Source organism: Oryza sativa, chromosome 2 (genome assembly GCF_034140825.1).
Source record: "Oryza sativa Japonica Group chromosome 2, ASM3414082v1".
NCBI classification, from domain to species: Eukaryota; Viridiplantae; Streptophyta; class Magnoliopsida; order Poales; family Poaceae; genus Oryza; species Oryza sativa.
The window spans coordinates 2,978,318-2,994,895 of NC_089036.1; the positions used below are offsets into that span (position 1 = coordinate 2,978,318).

General features: G+C 42.2%; 2 protein-coding genes and 2 long non-coding RNA genes across 6 annotated transcripts; 2 read left to right on the top strand and 2 right to left on the bottom strand.

The window, feature by feature from the left end:
* The first annotated feature begins 898 nt into the window (after positions 1-898).
* On the top strand, positions 899-6,492 carry LOC112937934 (uncharacterized). Its single transcript, XR_003240785.2, has 2 exons — positions 899-1,274; positions 5,910-6,492. It is a non-coding gene; the product is annotated as an uncharacterized lncRNA (long non-coding RNA).
* LOC4328340 (tyrosine-sulfated glycopeptide receptor 1) lies at positions 1,775-5,604 on the bottom strand. The gene is made up of 2 exons (XM_015770987.3): positions 2,349-5,604; positions 1,775-2,204 (listed from the first exon to the last, which is right to left on the bottom strand). The coding sequence occupies exon 1, from the start codon at positions 5,514-5,516 to the stop codon at positions 2,376-2,378; it is 3,141 nt and encodes a 1,046-aa protein (XP_015626473.1). The 5' UTR covers positions 5,517-5,604; the 3' UTR covers positions 1,775-2,204; positions 2,349-2,375.
* Positions 6,493-8,289: 1,797 nt separating the features above from the next.
* Positions 8,290-15,499, top strand: LOC107277908 (uncharacterized). 3 transcript variants are annotated; one of them, XR_001543673.3, is made up of 7 exons: positions 8,290-8,678; positions 12,762-12,785; positions 12,857-12,974; positions 13,090-13,327; positions 13,931-14,223; positions 14,713-14,837; positions 14,960-15,499. It is a non-coding gene; the product is annotated as an uncharacterized lncRNA (long non-coding RNA). The 3 variants fall into 3 exon arrangements; XR_003240784.2 differs by having other exon boundaries at positions 13,174-13,327; XR_010739320.1 differs by having other exon boundaries at positions 8,536-8,678; positions 12,721-12,785.
* On the bottom strand, positions 8,889-12,528 carry LOC4328342 (tyrosine-sulfated glycopeptide receptor 1). Its single transcript, XM_015770986.3, has one exon. It carries the CDS (start codon positions 12,312-12,314, stop codon positions 9,165-9,167), a length of 3,150 nt encoding a protein of 1,049 aa, XP_015626472.1. The 5' UTR covers positions 12,315-12,528; the 3' UTR covers positions 8,889-9,164.
* Positions 15,500-16,578: the final 1,079 nt, after the last annotated feature.

Consider the following 16,578-nt stretch of genomic DNA (forward strand, 5'->3'; position numbering starts at 1 on the left):
GTCTTTGGGACATAATGCAAGTATGCAACCACCTAGACAGTCTTTCTTTCTTTTTTTCATGATCATTTTTCTTTTCTGTTTCTTATTCCAATTTGCACATGAGATATATGCAGTTTTACTCATTAGTTTATGGCTTATATGAAAATCTGTGATTCGAGTCGTTATATGCGCAAAAATTATATAGTACTACCTTCATCCTAAAATGTTGCTATCTAATGTAAGATGAGGCACTACCTAGTGCTACGAATTTTAACAATGATGTCTCATCTTATATTATGTAGTACTTACTCTGTTTCACAATGTAAATCATTTTAGCATTTTCCACATTTATATTGATGTCAATAAATCTAGACATATATATTTATCTTGATTCATTAACATCAATATGAATGTGGAAAATACTAGAATGACTTACATTGTGAAACGGAGGGAGTAACATTTTGGGATGGAGGTACTATCTCATTCACCAAATGTTGAGGTAACCAACATAAAAAAAAAAGGAGCGAGTAGTACTACCTCTGTTCCAAAATAAGTGCAACTATGGATATCCGTGTCCAACGTTTGACCGTCCGTTTTATTTGAAAATTTTATGAATTTTTTTAAAAAATTAATTACACTTAAAAGGACTATTCATGTTTTATCATTTATTAACAATAAAAATACTAATCATATTTTTTTTCAAATAAGACGAACGATCAAACGTTGGACACTAATATCGCAAAACTGTATTTATTTTGGGACGGAGGGAGTACTATCATCTCTGTTTATACAATTTATAATTGAATTTCTGCAATGATCATACTAGTGCTTCTGTCCATAAAATCATAGACATCGCCGTTATGCCAAGGGATGGATTCATCGATTAGCCTTAAGTTGGGCTGGAATGTGTGGGCCTCGTGTGGTCGTTTCCCTTCGGGCCCAACACGAGCCCGAAAGCTTCCATCTTCTTCCAGATTAGCGGCGGGGGGAGGCGACGGCGACCGGCGGCGACGGGTGGCCGGAATTGCGGTTCCGTATCCCTCTCCTGGCTTCCGCCCACCGCGCCCTTTGACTGTTCGACGCAATGCCAGGGCTGGCCTGGTGGAGCGGCCGAGCGGAGGTGGTGGAGCCGCTTCTTCGCTGTTAGGCGGTGCGCTCAGGGTGTTCGGCGAAATGCTCGAGAATCTGGCCGGCGGCGAGTCCGGCCGTTGAAGATCTCGTGGAGGCGAAGGGACCATGCTTCGTGAGTGCGTGCTGCAATGCCAAGCTCTCTCCAAGCGCTTCGGCTTCGCGAGGTTAGTGATGCTGCATTATCTCCCCGTCCCATGCTAGGGCTTAGCATTTGTGCTGGTGTGGTTCACTTATCTATTCTCTTCCGGTATTAAGAATGCGTTGATCGGCAACAAACATCTGGCAACACCTAGTATCTTCACTTGAACCGAAACCATTCTGACTTAATTTCTGAGTTAAAAACTTAATGTTCTCAGTCATTGTTACTTTTCATGCCTGTGCAACTTGAGCACGAGTAGTGTTCCTAAAAACTTTTGTTTAGTTTATATCCATCACGCACATTTCACCTTTGAGCTTCTTGATGGCAATCTTGGAGCCATCAGGTAGCTTTGCCTTGTATACTGGAGTTAATGGCTTACCACATTCTTCACTATATCGATCTTTTTACGTGGTTGGTACTCTCATTCTTTTGATTGACTAGATGCGTGTTCAGCTTCTGGTGATCACAGAGTTTTATCCCTACCACCCCAAAAACTGCGTTGCATTCTCATTCTCTTCCATACTTGAATCACACATTTCTGGCATGTATTCATTAGATTCCTGTGGTTTCTATGTACGTCAATCAGAAACAAGAGTGCTGATATCACCTAATTGCCTTAGCATTTGCACTCGATTTGTTTGAGCACACAAAGAACAGGATGATTTGGCAGGAGGCTGGCCTAGTCTAGCTCTGGTTGTAGACAAGTGTAGCTCCTAGCGTTTCACTGCCGTGAGGCGGTGCTGCCCCGGCAATTTAAGTTTGCCGAGCATTTATGTACTAAACTCCTTTTAAAATCTAATGAAATTCAGATGGCGTCCTTCTGCCGTCCCAGCGAAAAAAGGAACAGGATGATCTTTTCACTTGTTTATACTTTTCCTCATGCTTTTCGCCAATTGAGCGTACTCAGCACTTCCTTCAGTGGAGGAGAAATGTCTGGTTATGAAACTAAAAACTCCTGAGAAGATACAAAAGTGCAAAATGGTAATATGTCAGCAGCTGTACACAACATGTTACAAGACCAGAAAAACTACTACTACGTAATACCACATTTGCTCTATGCACTGAGCTACAATTTTGTCATTGTATAACTGCAATCTACCTTGACTGCCTTGTGCCTTCTATATCTTCAGTCGGAGCCTACACTGTCCAGGCAGGAAACTACCTCTGTGATAGTTGGCCGCATGCAAGGATTACAGTTGACACATTTGCAAGCAACTTCAAGCACCTTGAGCATCTGCTCTTCATTCCCTGTGCCTTGGAGTGTTGGATCCAGGACCTCAAGCATGTTTCCCTTGGACTTCATTTCTAGTACCCATGGAACAAGTTCCTCTGATGTAGAGAGGATTGAAACAGGCCGTCTTCCTGTGAGTAGCTCAAGCAGGACCACTCCAAAACTGTACACATCGCCTCTTAAGGTAGCAACCCATCCTTGTCCATACTCAGGTGGGATGTAACCTAGAGTGCCGACTAGCTCTGTTGTGATGTGGTTTTTGTTCGGAAGGATCAATCTTGACAACCCAAAATCAGCGACATAAGCTTTGAATTCTTTGTCAAGTAGAATGTTGCTGGACTTGATGTCACGGTGGACAATGTGAGGCTTGCAGACATCATGGATATACGAAAGACCCTGGCTTGCTCCTCGTGCAATCTTGAAACGTGTTGGCCAGTCAAGAAATGAGCTGGTTTCGTCATCCCTATTATGAAGCCAGTCGTCCAGGCTACCATTTTCCATGTAAGAATATATGAGTAGCCTCGAGTTTCCCTGGATGCAGTATCCCCACAAAGGCACAAGATTGTCATGCTGTGCCATGGATAGGGCTTCAACCTCTGCTGCAAACTCCCTTTCCATGAGGCACATTTCTCCATTGAGCTTCTTGATTGCGAGTGTGGAGCCACTGGGTAACTCAGCTTTGTACACTAGCCCATAACCTCCACATGCTATAATATTCTCCTTATGGAAGTTATCTGTAGCCTCCATGAGATCAGTGAATGTGAGTTTGTTTGCTTCTCCACTGCCTCGTGGTATCATTACCAACAAATGCTCTGGATCAGAGGTGAACGAACCGGCCTCCAGATTTCCACTAGTGTTGCTTTTGTTTTCGATTTTGGGAATTGCATCCCTGAGCGAGAAAAGGAAGTGCGCCAATAGCAAAACAATTGCGGCCCCTCCAAAAAGCACCCCAAATACTATTGCAAGAATGACCCTTTTGTTCAACTGTTTTTTGGATGCTGAGGCTTCTTCTGCTGATTTGCATTTGTGAGTGAGCATAGAGCCACACAGCTTTGGGTTACCATCAAAGCTGGAATTTGGAAATGTACTAAACTGAGCTCCTATGGGAATAGGACCTTCAAGGTCATTGTTTGAAACATTGAATGCTGAAAGGAAGTTCAGGCTATTCAGTTCACCAGGAATTGAACCTGTGAGGTTGTTATTGGATAAATCGAGAACTCGCAGACTTGTGAGGCTGCAAACTGATTGTGGGATCTGTCCTGATAAATTGTTGTGGCTGAAATCAAGTACGACAAGCATTTTTAACTGACCAATTTGTGGGGGGATCACACCCATGAACTTGTTTAGGCTTAGATTCAACAGTGTCGGAAAAGCAGTACGTGTACGGTATTGAAGAAATTTACCATCATAAACAGGTAGCTCAAAGAAACTAGGCTCTGAATAGGTCTTATTCTGGGTTGTTCTTATCATTGGCATGTCCATCAAGGTAATTGGGATTTCTCCTGCTAGGCTGTTGTTTGATATATCCAGATAGAACAGGCGGTTTAGTGAGCTAATCCAGTCTGGTATTGGTCCAGTTAGTTGATTGTTGGATAAAAATAGTAACTTCAAGTTTGTGAGCTTTGATAGCCAAAGTGGTATTCTTCCTGATAATGAACAGTGGTCTACTGAGAGAGCCTGGAGATTCTCGAAACCATCAATGGTTTCATCCTGTGGAATGACCTCTTCCATGAAGTTGTACGCAATAAACAGGGTGGTAAGGTTCGTGGAGCTCTTAAGGATCTGAAGAGCTCTTGTGATATTTGTAAAAGAATTGTTACTCAAAGATAGGAACGAGAGGTACTTCAGCTTGCCTATTTCTGATGACAGCTCACCGTAGAAATTGTTATACGAGAGCCGCAGTGCAATCAAGTTGCTACATGAGTAGATGCTTTCTGGAACTTTACCACTAAAGTTGTTCATGTCAATATCTAAAGTTTTCAGATTGGGCAATGTGGAGAAGTTGACCTTGCCTAGATCTCCGCTGAAGCTGTTGCTCTTGAGGTTGATGGTTGTGAGATATTTGCAATTGCCCAAAGCCGATGGAAGCTCACCATGCAAGTTATTGTTGTCCAAATGGAGCTCCTGCAATCTACTGAGCTGACCTATAGTATCTGGAATCATGCCACTGAAGTTGTTCCCTCCAAGATCAAGTACTACCACATTACTGAGTTTTACTACAGGTGTACTACCAATGTTTCCTTCTAAATTATTGTTGGGAAAAGAGAGGCAGTCCAACGAGGTAGCATTGAAGAGTTCGTCTGGGAGAGTCCCACTAAGGTTGTTGTTGCCAGCCTTGAGGACTCTGAGCATGGAGCAATTTCCAAGTTCAGGGGGAACGCCCCCACTGAATTGGTTGTAACTGAGCTCAAGCACAGCGAAGGATGGTGAGTTGGTGCAGAAATTAGTTGGTATATGCCCACTAAAGCTGTTGTTACTGACATTGAGTTTGACCAGATTTTTCATCACTTTCCATGTGGAGGATGGAAACTGTCCTTTAAACAAATTGCTTGAGATGTTTAGTACCTGCAGTGGCCTGGCAGGGGTTGAAGATGGCAACTCATCGAGACCTCCATTCAGGCGGTTAAAGCTGATGTCGATGACAATGAGACTTCTGGAAGACACTAATTCCTGCGGTATGGCACCGGATAGCAGGTTGTAGGACAGATTGAGGCGCAACAATCCAGTCAGGTTGCCAAGAGATGGTGAGATGTGCCCCTCGAGGCTCCTGGAAGGCAATGAAACTTCAGTCACGGTCTTATCTTGGCTGCAGTTTATCCCTTCCCATTCGCAACAATCCATGCCATCCTTCCATGACATGCTGAGGCCCCCATCCTGAGAAAACCCCGTGAGGAAATTGAGGAGGGTGCTCTTCTCTTGCTTTGTACATGAACTGGTGGGAGAGGTGAAGTTGAGCAGTAGCACAAGGGCAAGACCAAGAACAGGTATGGGAAATCTGTTGCTTTGTGTCTTGCATGAAGAATGAGGTGGCTGCATGGTTTTCTGGTGATACTAGCATGGAAGCCTTATGCTTAGTTTGTATCCTGAGTTTCTGACTGGGCAAAGCATGAGATGATCTAATCAAGAAAGAGCTTGAGGAGGAAGAAAGAAGTGGCTCTTGCTTCCATTTTCCTAGCACGTGACAACTTTATTCTGTTTTTCTACTCGAAGTCATAAAAAAGAAATACAGGTCAAGGACTTCATAAAATCTTCTATTGAAAAGTCTGAGTGGTCTGCCTCCCTGACCGTACAAGTTATTTTCCTTTAATCATTTTTATTTATTTCAATTTTCCTTTAATCATTTTTATTTATTTCAATCCTTATGACATTGACATTGTTACAGCAATCCTAAATTCACTTGATCTGACACCATTTCTCTTCCCTTGACAGATATGTTTGCGTGCTACTAATACGGTCATTTTTTTACACAAGGATGCATACCTTTTGGTAAGGAGGAAAGGACTCATGTCTGTAAAAAGAAACAAAGCTTCTGAAGATGCTTGAAGAGTTTAAGTAAGCTAGGGTGTAGTCTAGTGATTGCAGTGACCTGAGTAATACCCCAAGGTTCTGAGTTCAAATCTTCATAGGAGCGAATTTCAGAGATTAGGTTGTTTGCGGGGCTAAGTTCCCTATTTCAATGGCCGTATATATCCAGTTGGATGTAGAGGCCGGGTAAAAAATACCCTTCTCTAAAAAAAAGAAGGTAGCGTGTGAGGGCTGCAAGTGGCAGCAGGCTGATCACTTGGGAGTTGGGACACCACAGGGAAGCATAGAAAAACTTTATTCTGATTGTACGAGGGATATCAAGTTCTTGACATTTTGATATCAAGTTTCTTGATACGACCTATACAATTCCATAGCAAAATTATTTTAGGGCTTGTTTGGATTGAAGCTAATTTTTGCCCTACCAATTTTATTACGATTGTACGAGGAATATCAAGTTCTTGACATTTTGATATCAAGTTTCTCGATACGACCTATACAATTCCATAGCAAAATTATTTTAGGGCTTGTTTGGATTGAAGCTATTTTTTGCCCTACCATTTTTTTGACAACTTTAATAATATCGCATAGATATTTGGTTTGCTACTTAATTTTGGCAACTCTTAACTAGATTGATGCATGAATATATGCTTTGCGGAATTGTTCCTTTGAAGTTGTTAAGCATAAGATGTAAAGTTTGTAAAAATTGGGTAAGGTGGAGAAAATGATCTTGGAGAGCTCTCCACTGAAGTTGTTGCTCTTGATATCTAATCTATGGTTTCGAGATTTGTGCAGCTGCTCGGAGTCGATGGCACATCTGATCTCTCCATACATGTTGTTGTAGCCTAAATGGAGTTCCTCTAATTTCTTGAGTTTACCTATAGATTCTGGAATCCCTGCCACTCAAATTGTTCCCTCCAAGGTCAAGGTTAACTAGATTACTTAGTTTGCAAGATTGCTGAAGATTTGCAAAGATTCACTTGGAAAGATGGTACTACGTTACATGGAAATCATCATTCCGAGAGGTGCACATAATTTGGAGAAATCATTGGCGGCGGCGTGGTCATTGGTGTGTACATGGTTTGGACAAGAACAAATTGAGCACAACTGGTGGTGGCGACTGGTGAGTGGTGACCTGGTCTATTTCTCTCATCTTCTTGACCGTTTACTTTCTGTCGGAAAAGCGTGCGCTTTGGCTTTTTTGCTCCACACGTTTGCAGCGGTTTCCTCTTCTGGTTCCACCACTGTGACTCTGAATTCTCGTGAGAAATTTGATAATTTGACACTTTATTCGTTGTGGATTTGTTTTAATTAATACTTGAGAGAATGGCACATGGGACCATTCGGATAAATGAAAGTGGGCTATAATGTTAAATAATCGAAGCCCACTTTTGTGGAGGGCGAAATTATCAAATCTCATTTTTGGAAGTGTGTGAAGACTTGAAGTAAACCGGTTAGCGCGTGAGGCCTATATGTGACAGGGGCAAGCTGGTTGAACACTTGGAGGTGGGAGGGACACCATGGTGGAGGCTGATTCTTCGTTCTTGTGCAGACATTATCATTTCACTGCTTTTGGGCATAAGCGAAACGGTATATTTACAAATGAAAAATAATTTGTAAATAAAACTTGTATATACGTATTCTTAACAATCTAAAAGTAAAGACTAAAAAATAAACCATGATGAAAAAAATCTCAAAATCAAATCTAAATTTAAAGTTGAAAATTCAAAATTTAGCTGATAAGTATAAGTATATAAGCGAAAAGATGAGGCCGCTGGTTTATTGAAACGGACGGGAGCCACAGAATTGCACAAGAATATGGGGCTCATTGAAGCTGGTGTAACACTTGCCCTCCTTTTCTTTTTATCATGATCATGTTTTGTAATTTCAATTCCAATTTGCGTTTTGAGATCCTTCTAAAAATTTCAGGTGAGATCATTTTGATGCTCTATAGTAGGTGTAGTGCCCTTCAATTATTTTGTTCCGTTGTGTTGTTGACCAATCTTTTTGTAATAATCATATATTTTTTCCTGTTTCTAATTCCAATATGCGCATGAGATATCTGCAATTTTACTCATTTATTGCTTGTATGAAATGTTGTGATTCTAATCATTCTCTGTTTATACGATCATTATTCAATTTCTGCAAACATTATATTAGGACTTCCGTCTATACAGAGAGTAGATAGACATCGCAGTTTTCTTTTCTTTTCTTCTCTTTTTTTTTGAGAGAAGACATCAGTAAGACAGTAACTGTCTTAAGTTAGGCTGAAATTCGTGGGCCTCATGTGGTCGTTTCTCTTCGGGCCCAACACGAGCCCAAAAGCTTCCCATCTTCTCCCAGAAGATTAGCGGCGGGGGAGGCGGCGGCGACCGGCGGCGACAGGGTGGCCGGATTTGCGGTCCCGTCTCCCTCTCCTGGGCTTCCGCCACCACCCGCGGGCGCTTCTCCTCCACCGGGAAGCCTGCCGTCGCGCGACGGCGACTCCCTTCGACTGTTCGACGCAATGCCAGGGCAGGCCTGGTGGAGCGGAGGCGGAGCCGCTTCTTCGCTGCTTGAGGCGAGGCGTTCAGGGTGTTCGGCGAAATGCTCGAGAGTCGCTTGTCCAGTCCTGGTCGGTGGCGACTTCGGCCGTCGAAGATCTCGTGGGCGGCGACTGTGCTTCCGCTTCGTGAGGTTAGTTGTGCTGCATTCTCTTCCCACTCCAAGCTAGGGCTAGTAGCATTTGTGCTGGTGTGGTATTCACGTATTCCGCAACTAATGATAGTCGTATCTACTACATATACAATGCGTTCATCGGCAACAAACAGCTGACAGTTGACAACACATAGTATCTTCGCTTGAGTAGAAATCATTTTGACTTAATTTCTCAGTGCAAAACTCATGGAACATAACAACATTCTCGCTGCTTGTTACTTTTGTTGTCATGCGTGTACAACATGAGCACGGTTAGTGTTCCAATAAACAGGAAAAATAAAACACATTACATGAACTCTTATCTACTACTACTAATATAGTGAACGGCAATGCCTCAAAATGACATTAGTCTGACATAAGCTGTACAGAATGAACTAAAAGACCAATCAGAAATACTAGCACTAGTGAGACTAGATCAACTCAGTTCACTGAAAGTACAAGATTATTTGTCATATTATTGTATCTTTAGGTCAGGCCGTCAGGGTCTATACTGTGCAGACTGGCTACTACTTCTATCATAGTAGGCCTCCGCAAAGGATCACCTTTGACACACTTGCAAGCAATTTCAAGGACCTTTAGCATTTGCTCTTCACACCCTGTGCCTTGAAATGTTAAATCCAGCACCTCAATCTGCTTTCCATTTGATACCATCTCCTGTACCCATGGGACAAGTTCCTTTGAGGTAGACAGTATCGGAACTGGCCTCCTCCCAGTGAGAAGCTCAAGCAGGACCACTCCGAAACTGTATACATCACCTTTCAATGTAGCAACCCATGCCTGGGCGTACTCAGGTGGGATGTAACCAAGAGTGCCAACTAGCTCAGTTGTGACATGAGTTTTGTTGGGAAGGATCAACCGTGATAATCCAAAATCTGCAATATAAGCTTTGAATTCTTTGTCGAGAAGGATGTTGCTAGATTTGATGTCACGGTGGACAATACGAGGCTTGCAGATATTGTGGATGTAAGAAAGGCCATGGCTTGCCCCTTTTGCTATTTTGAGCCGTCTTGGCCAATCTAGAATTGTGCTGGTATCATCATCCTTGTTATGAAGCCAATCATCCAGGCTGCCATTCTCCATGTAAGAATATATGAGGAGCCTCGAGTTTCCCTGGATACAGTAACCCCAGAGTGGCACAAGATTGTCATGTCGTGCCATGGAGAGCGTTTCAACCTCTGCACTGAACTCCCTTTCCATCAGACACATTTCACCATTAAGTTTCTTGATGGCAATCATAGAGCCATCAGGTAACTGTGCCTTGTAGACTAATCCATAACCTCCACATCCAATGATGTGCTCCTGGTTAAAATTGTTTGTAGCTTCCACAATGCCAGTGAATGTGAGCTTGTTTTCTGCTTCCTTGCCTTGCTGCAACATTACCAACAAATGATCTGAATTGGTGTTCGGTGATAATGCTTCTATGTAATCATTGTTGCACCTACTTTTGGTCGTGAAACTCATACCCCTGATTGACAGAAGGAGATACCCCAACAACAAAAGAATGACAATGGCTCCAAAAAGGACACAAAAAACAATTACAAGTATGACCTTCTTGTTTTGTTGTTTCTTTGAGACCAAATGTCTATCAAATGAACTGCAATGGTGTGTAAGCATAGGACCACACAGCTTTGGATTGCCATAAAAGCTAGAATTTGTGAATGTACTAAACTGTCCGCCAGTTGGGATAGGCCCTTCTAGGTCATTATACGAGACGCTGAATTCGATAAGAAAGGTTAAATTGTTCAGTGCGGCTGGGATTGTACCAGTTAGATTATTGCTTGATAAATCCAGCATTAGCAGGTCTCTGAGGTTGCAGATCGACTGGGGGATATCTCCATATAATTTGTTAAAGCTCAAATTAAGCAAAAGGAGCGCTTTCAACTGACCAATCTCTTGAGGGATCAAACCGGTGAATTCATTGTTACCTAGATTCAGCACTTTGGGAAAAGCACTGGCCTTGCGGTATTGAAGTAGTGTTGCATCTATATATACGGGTAGTTCAAATGCTCTAGTGTCCAATTGTGCTGCAGCCCTGTCTGACCTTAGCATTGGCATCTGTAATAAGGCCATCGGAATTTCTCCCGTCAGATTGTTATTTGATACATCTAGATAGAAGAGGAAGTTTAGGCTGCTGATCCAGTCAGGTATTGGTCCAGTTAGTTGATTGTTGTCTAAAACCAGCATCTCCAACCTCGAGAGTTTTGATAACCATTGAGGTATTTTTCCAGAAAAGGAGCATCCACTTAGGTCAAGAACCTGAAGATTCTCAAAACCATCAATTCTATCATCGTCTGGTATACTTTCATTCATGAAGTTGTTGCTAATAAGAAGGGTGGTGAGTTTGCTGGAGCTCCTTAATATCTGTAGTGCATTTGTTATGTTTGTGAGATTGTTGTAACCGAGTGACAGGAAGGAAAGGGACTTCAGATTGCCTAGTCCCTTTGATAACTGGCCTTGGAATTTATTCAAAGATAGCCGCAGGGCAGTTAGGTTGCTGCATGAGTATATTGTTTCTGGAATTTTACCACTGAAGATGTTCTGCCGAAGATCTAAAGTTTGTAGACTGGGTAGATTGGAGAAATTGACATTCATGAGCTCTCCACTGAAATTGTTGCTATTGAGGTCGATGGTTTTCAGACTTGTGCAGTTGCTCAGGGTTGATGGTATGCTCCCAAACATTTTGTTGTTGTTCAAATGGAGTTCCTCCAATCTGTTGAGCTGACCGATAGACTCTGGAATGTTACCACTGAAGTTGTTCTCTCCAAGGTCAAGGGTAGCCAGCTTACCGAGTTTGACAACATTTGCCCCTTCAAGTGTTCCTTGTAAATTATTGTTTGGAAAAGAGAGGCACTCTAACGAGGTAGCATTGAAGATTTCATCAGGGAGAGTCCCACTAAGGTTGTTATGGCCAGCCTTGAGGACTCTCAGCCTGGAGCAACTTCCAAGTTCAGGGGGAATGCTCCCACTGAATTGGTTGTAACTGAGTTCAAGCACAGCTAAGGATGGTGAGTTGGTGCAGAAATTAGTTGGTATTTTCCCAGTAAAGCTGTTGTTACTGACATTGAGTGCGGCCAGATTTGTCATCACTACCCATGTGGAGGATGGAAACTGTCCTGCTAACAAATTACTTGAGATGTTGAGTACCTGCAGTGGCCTGGCAGGGGTTGAAGATGGCAACTTGTCGAGACCTCCATTCAGGCGGTTAAAGCTGATGTCTATGACGATGAGTTTGCTGGAAGACAGCAATTCCTGCGGTAGGACACTGGATAGCAGGTTGTAGGACAGGTTGAGGCGCAGCAATCCAGTCAGGTTGCCAAGAGATGGAGAGATGTACCCCTCGAGGCTCCTAGAAGGCAGTGAAACATCAGTCACGGTCCTATCTGTTCTGCAGGTGATCCCTTCCCACTCGCAACAATCCACGCCATCCTTCCATGACATGCTGAGGCCTCCATCCTTAGAAAGCCCGGTGAGGAAATTGAGGAGGGAGTTCTTCTCCTGCTCTGTACATGAACTGGTGGGAGAGGTGAAGTTGAGCAGCAGCACAAGGGCAAGGCTAAGAACAGGTATGGGCAGTCTGTTGCTTTGTGTCTTGTATGAAAAATGAGGTGGCTGCATGGTTTTCTGGTGATACTAGCATGGAAGTTGGATGCGAGTTTGTATCCTGAGTTCCTGACTGCGCAAAGCATCAGATGGTCTAATCAAGAAAGAACATGAGGAAGAAGAAAGAATTAGCTCCAACTTCCATTTTATTCTGTCTTTCTAGTCATGGTTATAAAAAAGAAACACAGGTCAAGAACTTTATAAAAAAGAACTGCTATAGCAGCTTCTTGGTTCACATTATGACGTTGCACTAGCAGGTGCCTGCTATATATATATATATTGAAAAACCAAGTGGTCGGCCTCCCTGACCGTACAAGTTGTTTTCCTTTTAATCATTTTTATTTCAATCCTTATGTCATTGACATTGTTACAGCTTGCCTAAATTCACTTGATCTGATGTCATTTCTCTTCCCCTTGACAGACCTGGTTGCTTGGTACTAACACACACAAATCTTTACACAGCTTCTGAAGGACGCATACCTTTTGGTAAGGAGCAAAAGACTCGTCTCTGTGAAAAGAAACACAGCTTCTGAAGATTTGCAAGATCCACTTTGCAGATACTACATGCAAAGCATCATTCCGAGAGGTGCATATAATTTAGAGCAATCATCGGCATCGTGGTCATGGTGTGTACATGCTCTGGAAAACAACATAGCACGACTGGTGGGTGATTGGGTGGGTAATCTGGTGCTCTCTTCTTCAATTCTTCTTCCTGTTGACCCAAGGGCCAAGGCGTTTACTTTCTGTTATCAAGCGTGCGTTCCGGCTTATTTGCTCCACACGCTTGCAGTTGTTTTCCATTCTCCCGGCTCCACTGGTGTATCTTTGTAGACCATGGATTATGACTCTTGTGTCTATCTCTGAATTTTGGAAGTGCTTGAAGACTTGAAGTAAGCTGCGTAGCGTGTGAGGGCTGCAGGCTGCCAGTGGGAGCTGGCTTATCATTTGGGACACCACAGGGGAGACTGGTTCTTGTGTAGACATGGTCTATGGACTATGGAACGGACTGAAGCCACACAGATCTTCAGGTTTGTGAGAATTCCATTTCTTCCTTCCTTCTTTTGTCATAATCATATTTTTCTTATTTTAATTCCAATTTGCATACGGAGCTGGTTTAAAAAAGTTCAGGTGAGATCATTTGATGCTTTGTAGTAGGTGTAGCTGCACTTTAATTAATTCGTCCCATTGTCTTTGGGACATAATTCAGCCACCCAGACCTTAATCTTTTTTTAAGGGGCACCCAGACGGCCAGACCTTAATTTAGCTGAACAGTTGTTGTTTCGAAAGGCATTTATCTGCAGATGAGATCCTCTAATAAAATCAACCCGGATCGTTCTGATATCTGATGATCTGTAGCAGGCGCAATTGCACTTTATATTCATGTCCAGCTTCTGCGGTATGATGTTCCATGTGCTAATACAGGTAGCTCAAAATTGTTTGTGTCTGCATTAACTGAAAAAATATAGACAGCAAGTTTCTGTCACCAAACACCATCAGGATCTCCATATGAAAATTACATAGTTGCAATTACATATGCCATCCCTCCTGCTTGTTTATTTCCCATGCTTTCATTTTCTCTCTTATACGTGTTTTATGTCGTTGGTTATATGGTTCTTTTGACACCATTTCAGGTGCAGCACAAACTGGAGAAATCCTTCGGCCAGAACAGAAACAGCATGGGGAACACAAGATGATTACAGAAGATCGGCTGCACAAAGACCAATTCTAGAAACAGCATAGAGGCCATTTCCAGTTCAGACGACTGTAGTGCTGTACTGCTGTGCTGCACGTCGTACACGTCGAAGTCTGAAGAGGATTGCTGCACTGCAGATCAATCAATGATTTTCCAATTTTCGTCAAAACAAGAAACCAATGATTTTCCAGGCTCATGGACACGGTCTACCCAGGCACCCATCCGTAGACGGTAAGCGATCCTAATCATCACTGTAGGAGTAGCGGGGCCCTGTGTCTTTTGTCGTGCTGCATATCATATCGTCTATGGAAGAATACATGGGCCGTGTTTAGATTCAAAATGTTTTCTTGGAACTTCCAACTTTTCCGTCACATTAAATGTTTGCACACATACATGAAGCATTAAATATAGACGAAAAAAAATCAATTGCACAGTTTGCATGTAAATCGCGAGACGAATCTTTTGAGCCTAACTGCGCAATGATTTGATAATGTGATGCTACAATAAACATTTGCTAATGATGGATTAATTAGACTTAATAAATTTGTCTCGCAGTTTACATACAGAACCTATAATTTGTTTTGTTATTAGTCTATATTTAATACTTTAAATGTATTTTAAATGTATGGCCGTATACTTAAAAAAATTTTGGACCACGAACTAAACACAACCATGATTAAAATTAGTCTCGCCTAGCGTTTCACACCTGTCCACTTGCAGTGCAAAATTATGAAAAACTGATGGCGATCTGGCGATGAATGAATGAATGATTCGGACCGCCGCTACGTTGTTGCTGCCGACGCGTTCGTTGGCCGTGTGTCCGTGTCTCGGTCTGCAGTCTTCAGGTTCAGAAAGTTTTCTCCTTGTTCTGAAGTCTTCAGAGGAAAATTTTGTTTGTTTTTTACTCCATCGTCCCGTGGATTCTGCAATTTTTTTTTATAAAAAATGTAATTTGTTGTTTCTTCAGTGTCTCAGTCCGATCGGAATGAAATGGAATGGAGGAGATGGCGGTGTGAACTGTCCTTGGTAGTGGAGTTGTGGATTGGCTCGTATACGACAAATGTATTTGGATATTTGGCACTTGTTATCGCTGGAAAAAATATAGTCAAGTCGTGTACGAGGAAAACTGCATGCTACTACCATACATACGAAGGATATCAAGTTCTTGACATTTTGATATGGAGCATAGCAAAACTGTTCTAGTTCTCGTTTGAAATGCGAGAATGTGTTCACAAAAGGCTGATTCATTTTATTTAAAATTCACGCAATATTCCTCTGTTCGAAGGAAAGGTCTTGTTGTGTTTTTCTTTTTCTTTTTTTTCTTTTCTAGTGCAGGCTGATCTGCTGTGCTGAGTGCAGACCGTGGCAGAAGTGATTTACTTTTCCTTGTATAAGGGGGTGTTTAAATCCGGGGTGTAAAGTTTTAGCGTGTCACATCGAATATTATATAAGGTATCGCATGTGGCAGGGTTTACATTACCGGTTGACCACTAAATTTCGAACCCCATCGGTATCACCGTTTTCGATAAATTTTGATCGGTTTTCGATAAATTTCGACCAAATCTATTGTTTATCCTTCGAAATTCCAATCGAAACTTAATTCCGAGCCATGTAAACATCGAAATTTCATGGAATTTGACCGGTTTTTGTCGGAATTATGAACCCTGGCATGTGGTGTTTGGGTACTAATAAGAAAACTAATTACAGAATTCGTCAGTAAAGTGCGAGACAAATTTATTAAGCCTAAGTAATACATCATTAGCAAATGTTTACTGTAGCACTACATTGTTAAATCATGGAGCAATTATGCTTAAAAGATTCGTCTCACAAATTAGTCGCAATACGTGCAATTATTTTTTTAGCACATATTTAATACTTCATGCAGATGTTTAAACGTACGATGTGATAGGGTGAATATTTTTGGGGTGTGCTCTAAACGAGGCCTAAGAGCATCACCAACAGATTATCTATAATTTTCTCCTAAAAATTTGATTTTTGGGTTTTCTAAACTGAAAATAGAAAGTGAAAAAACTCCTCTCTCCAACAGATAGCCTAAATTCAATCCCCAAAACTTAAAAGTGAGCCCTTCTGTTAAACTACCAAAAGAAAATTCTGTTTTTTTTCTTTCACGCGCAGAAAGATTGCTATCTCCCACGCGCGGGAATGAAGGAGAGAGGCGGGATTGCGTGATTGGGAGTGACTTTCGCGCCCGCATATAAACGGAGCGAGGAACCGGGGGAAGGGAACTCCAAAACTCGGGTAGGAGAGTAGGGGATCTGTTGGAGCTGATTTTTGGACTAAAATCCCTCAAAATTAGTTTAGATCTAAACTAATTTTGAGGGATTTTAGTCCAAAAATCAGCTCCAACAGATCCCCTACTCTCCTACCCGAGTTTTGGAGGCTGTTGGAGCTGATTTTTGGACTGAAATCCCTCAAAATTAGTTTAGATCCCCTAAACTAATTTTGAGGGATTTTAGTCCAAAAAATCAGCTCCAACAGATCCCCTACTCTCCTACCCGAGTTTTGGAGTTCCCTTCCCCCGGTTCCTCGCTCCGTTTATATGCGGGCGCGAAAGTCACTCCCAAT

What these genes read in the sequence shown, in the direction of transcription:
- LOC4328340 (XM_015770987.3), bottom strand. Translation starts at nt 5,516, where the DNA reads ATGCAGCCACCTCATTCTTCATGCAAGACACAAAGCAACAGATTTCCC.
- LOC4328342 (XM_015770986.3), bottom strand. Translation starts at nt 12,314, where the DNA reads ATGCAGCCACCTCATTTTTCATACAAGACACAAAGCAACAGACTGCCC.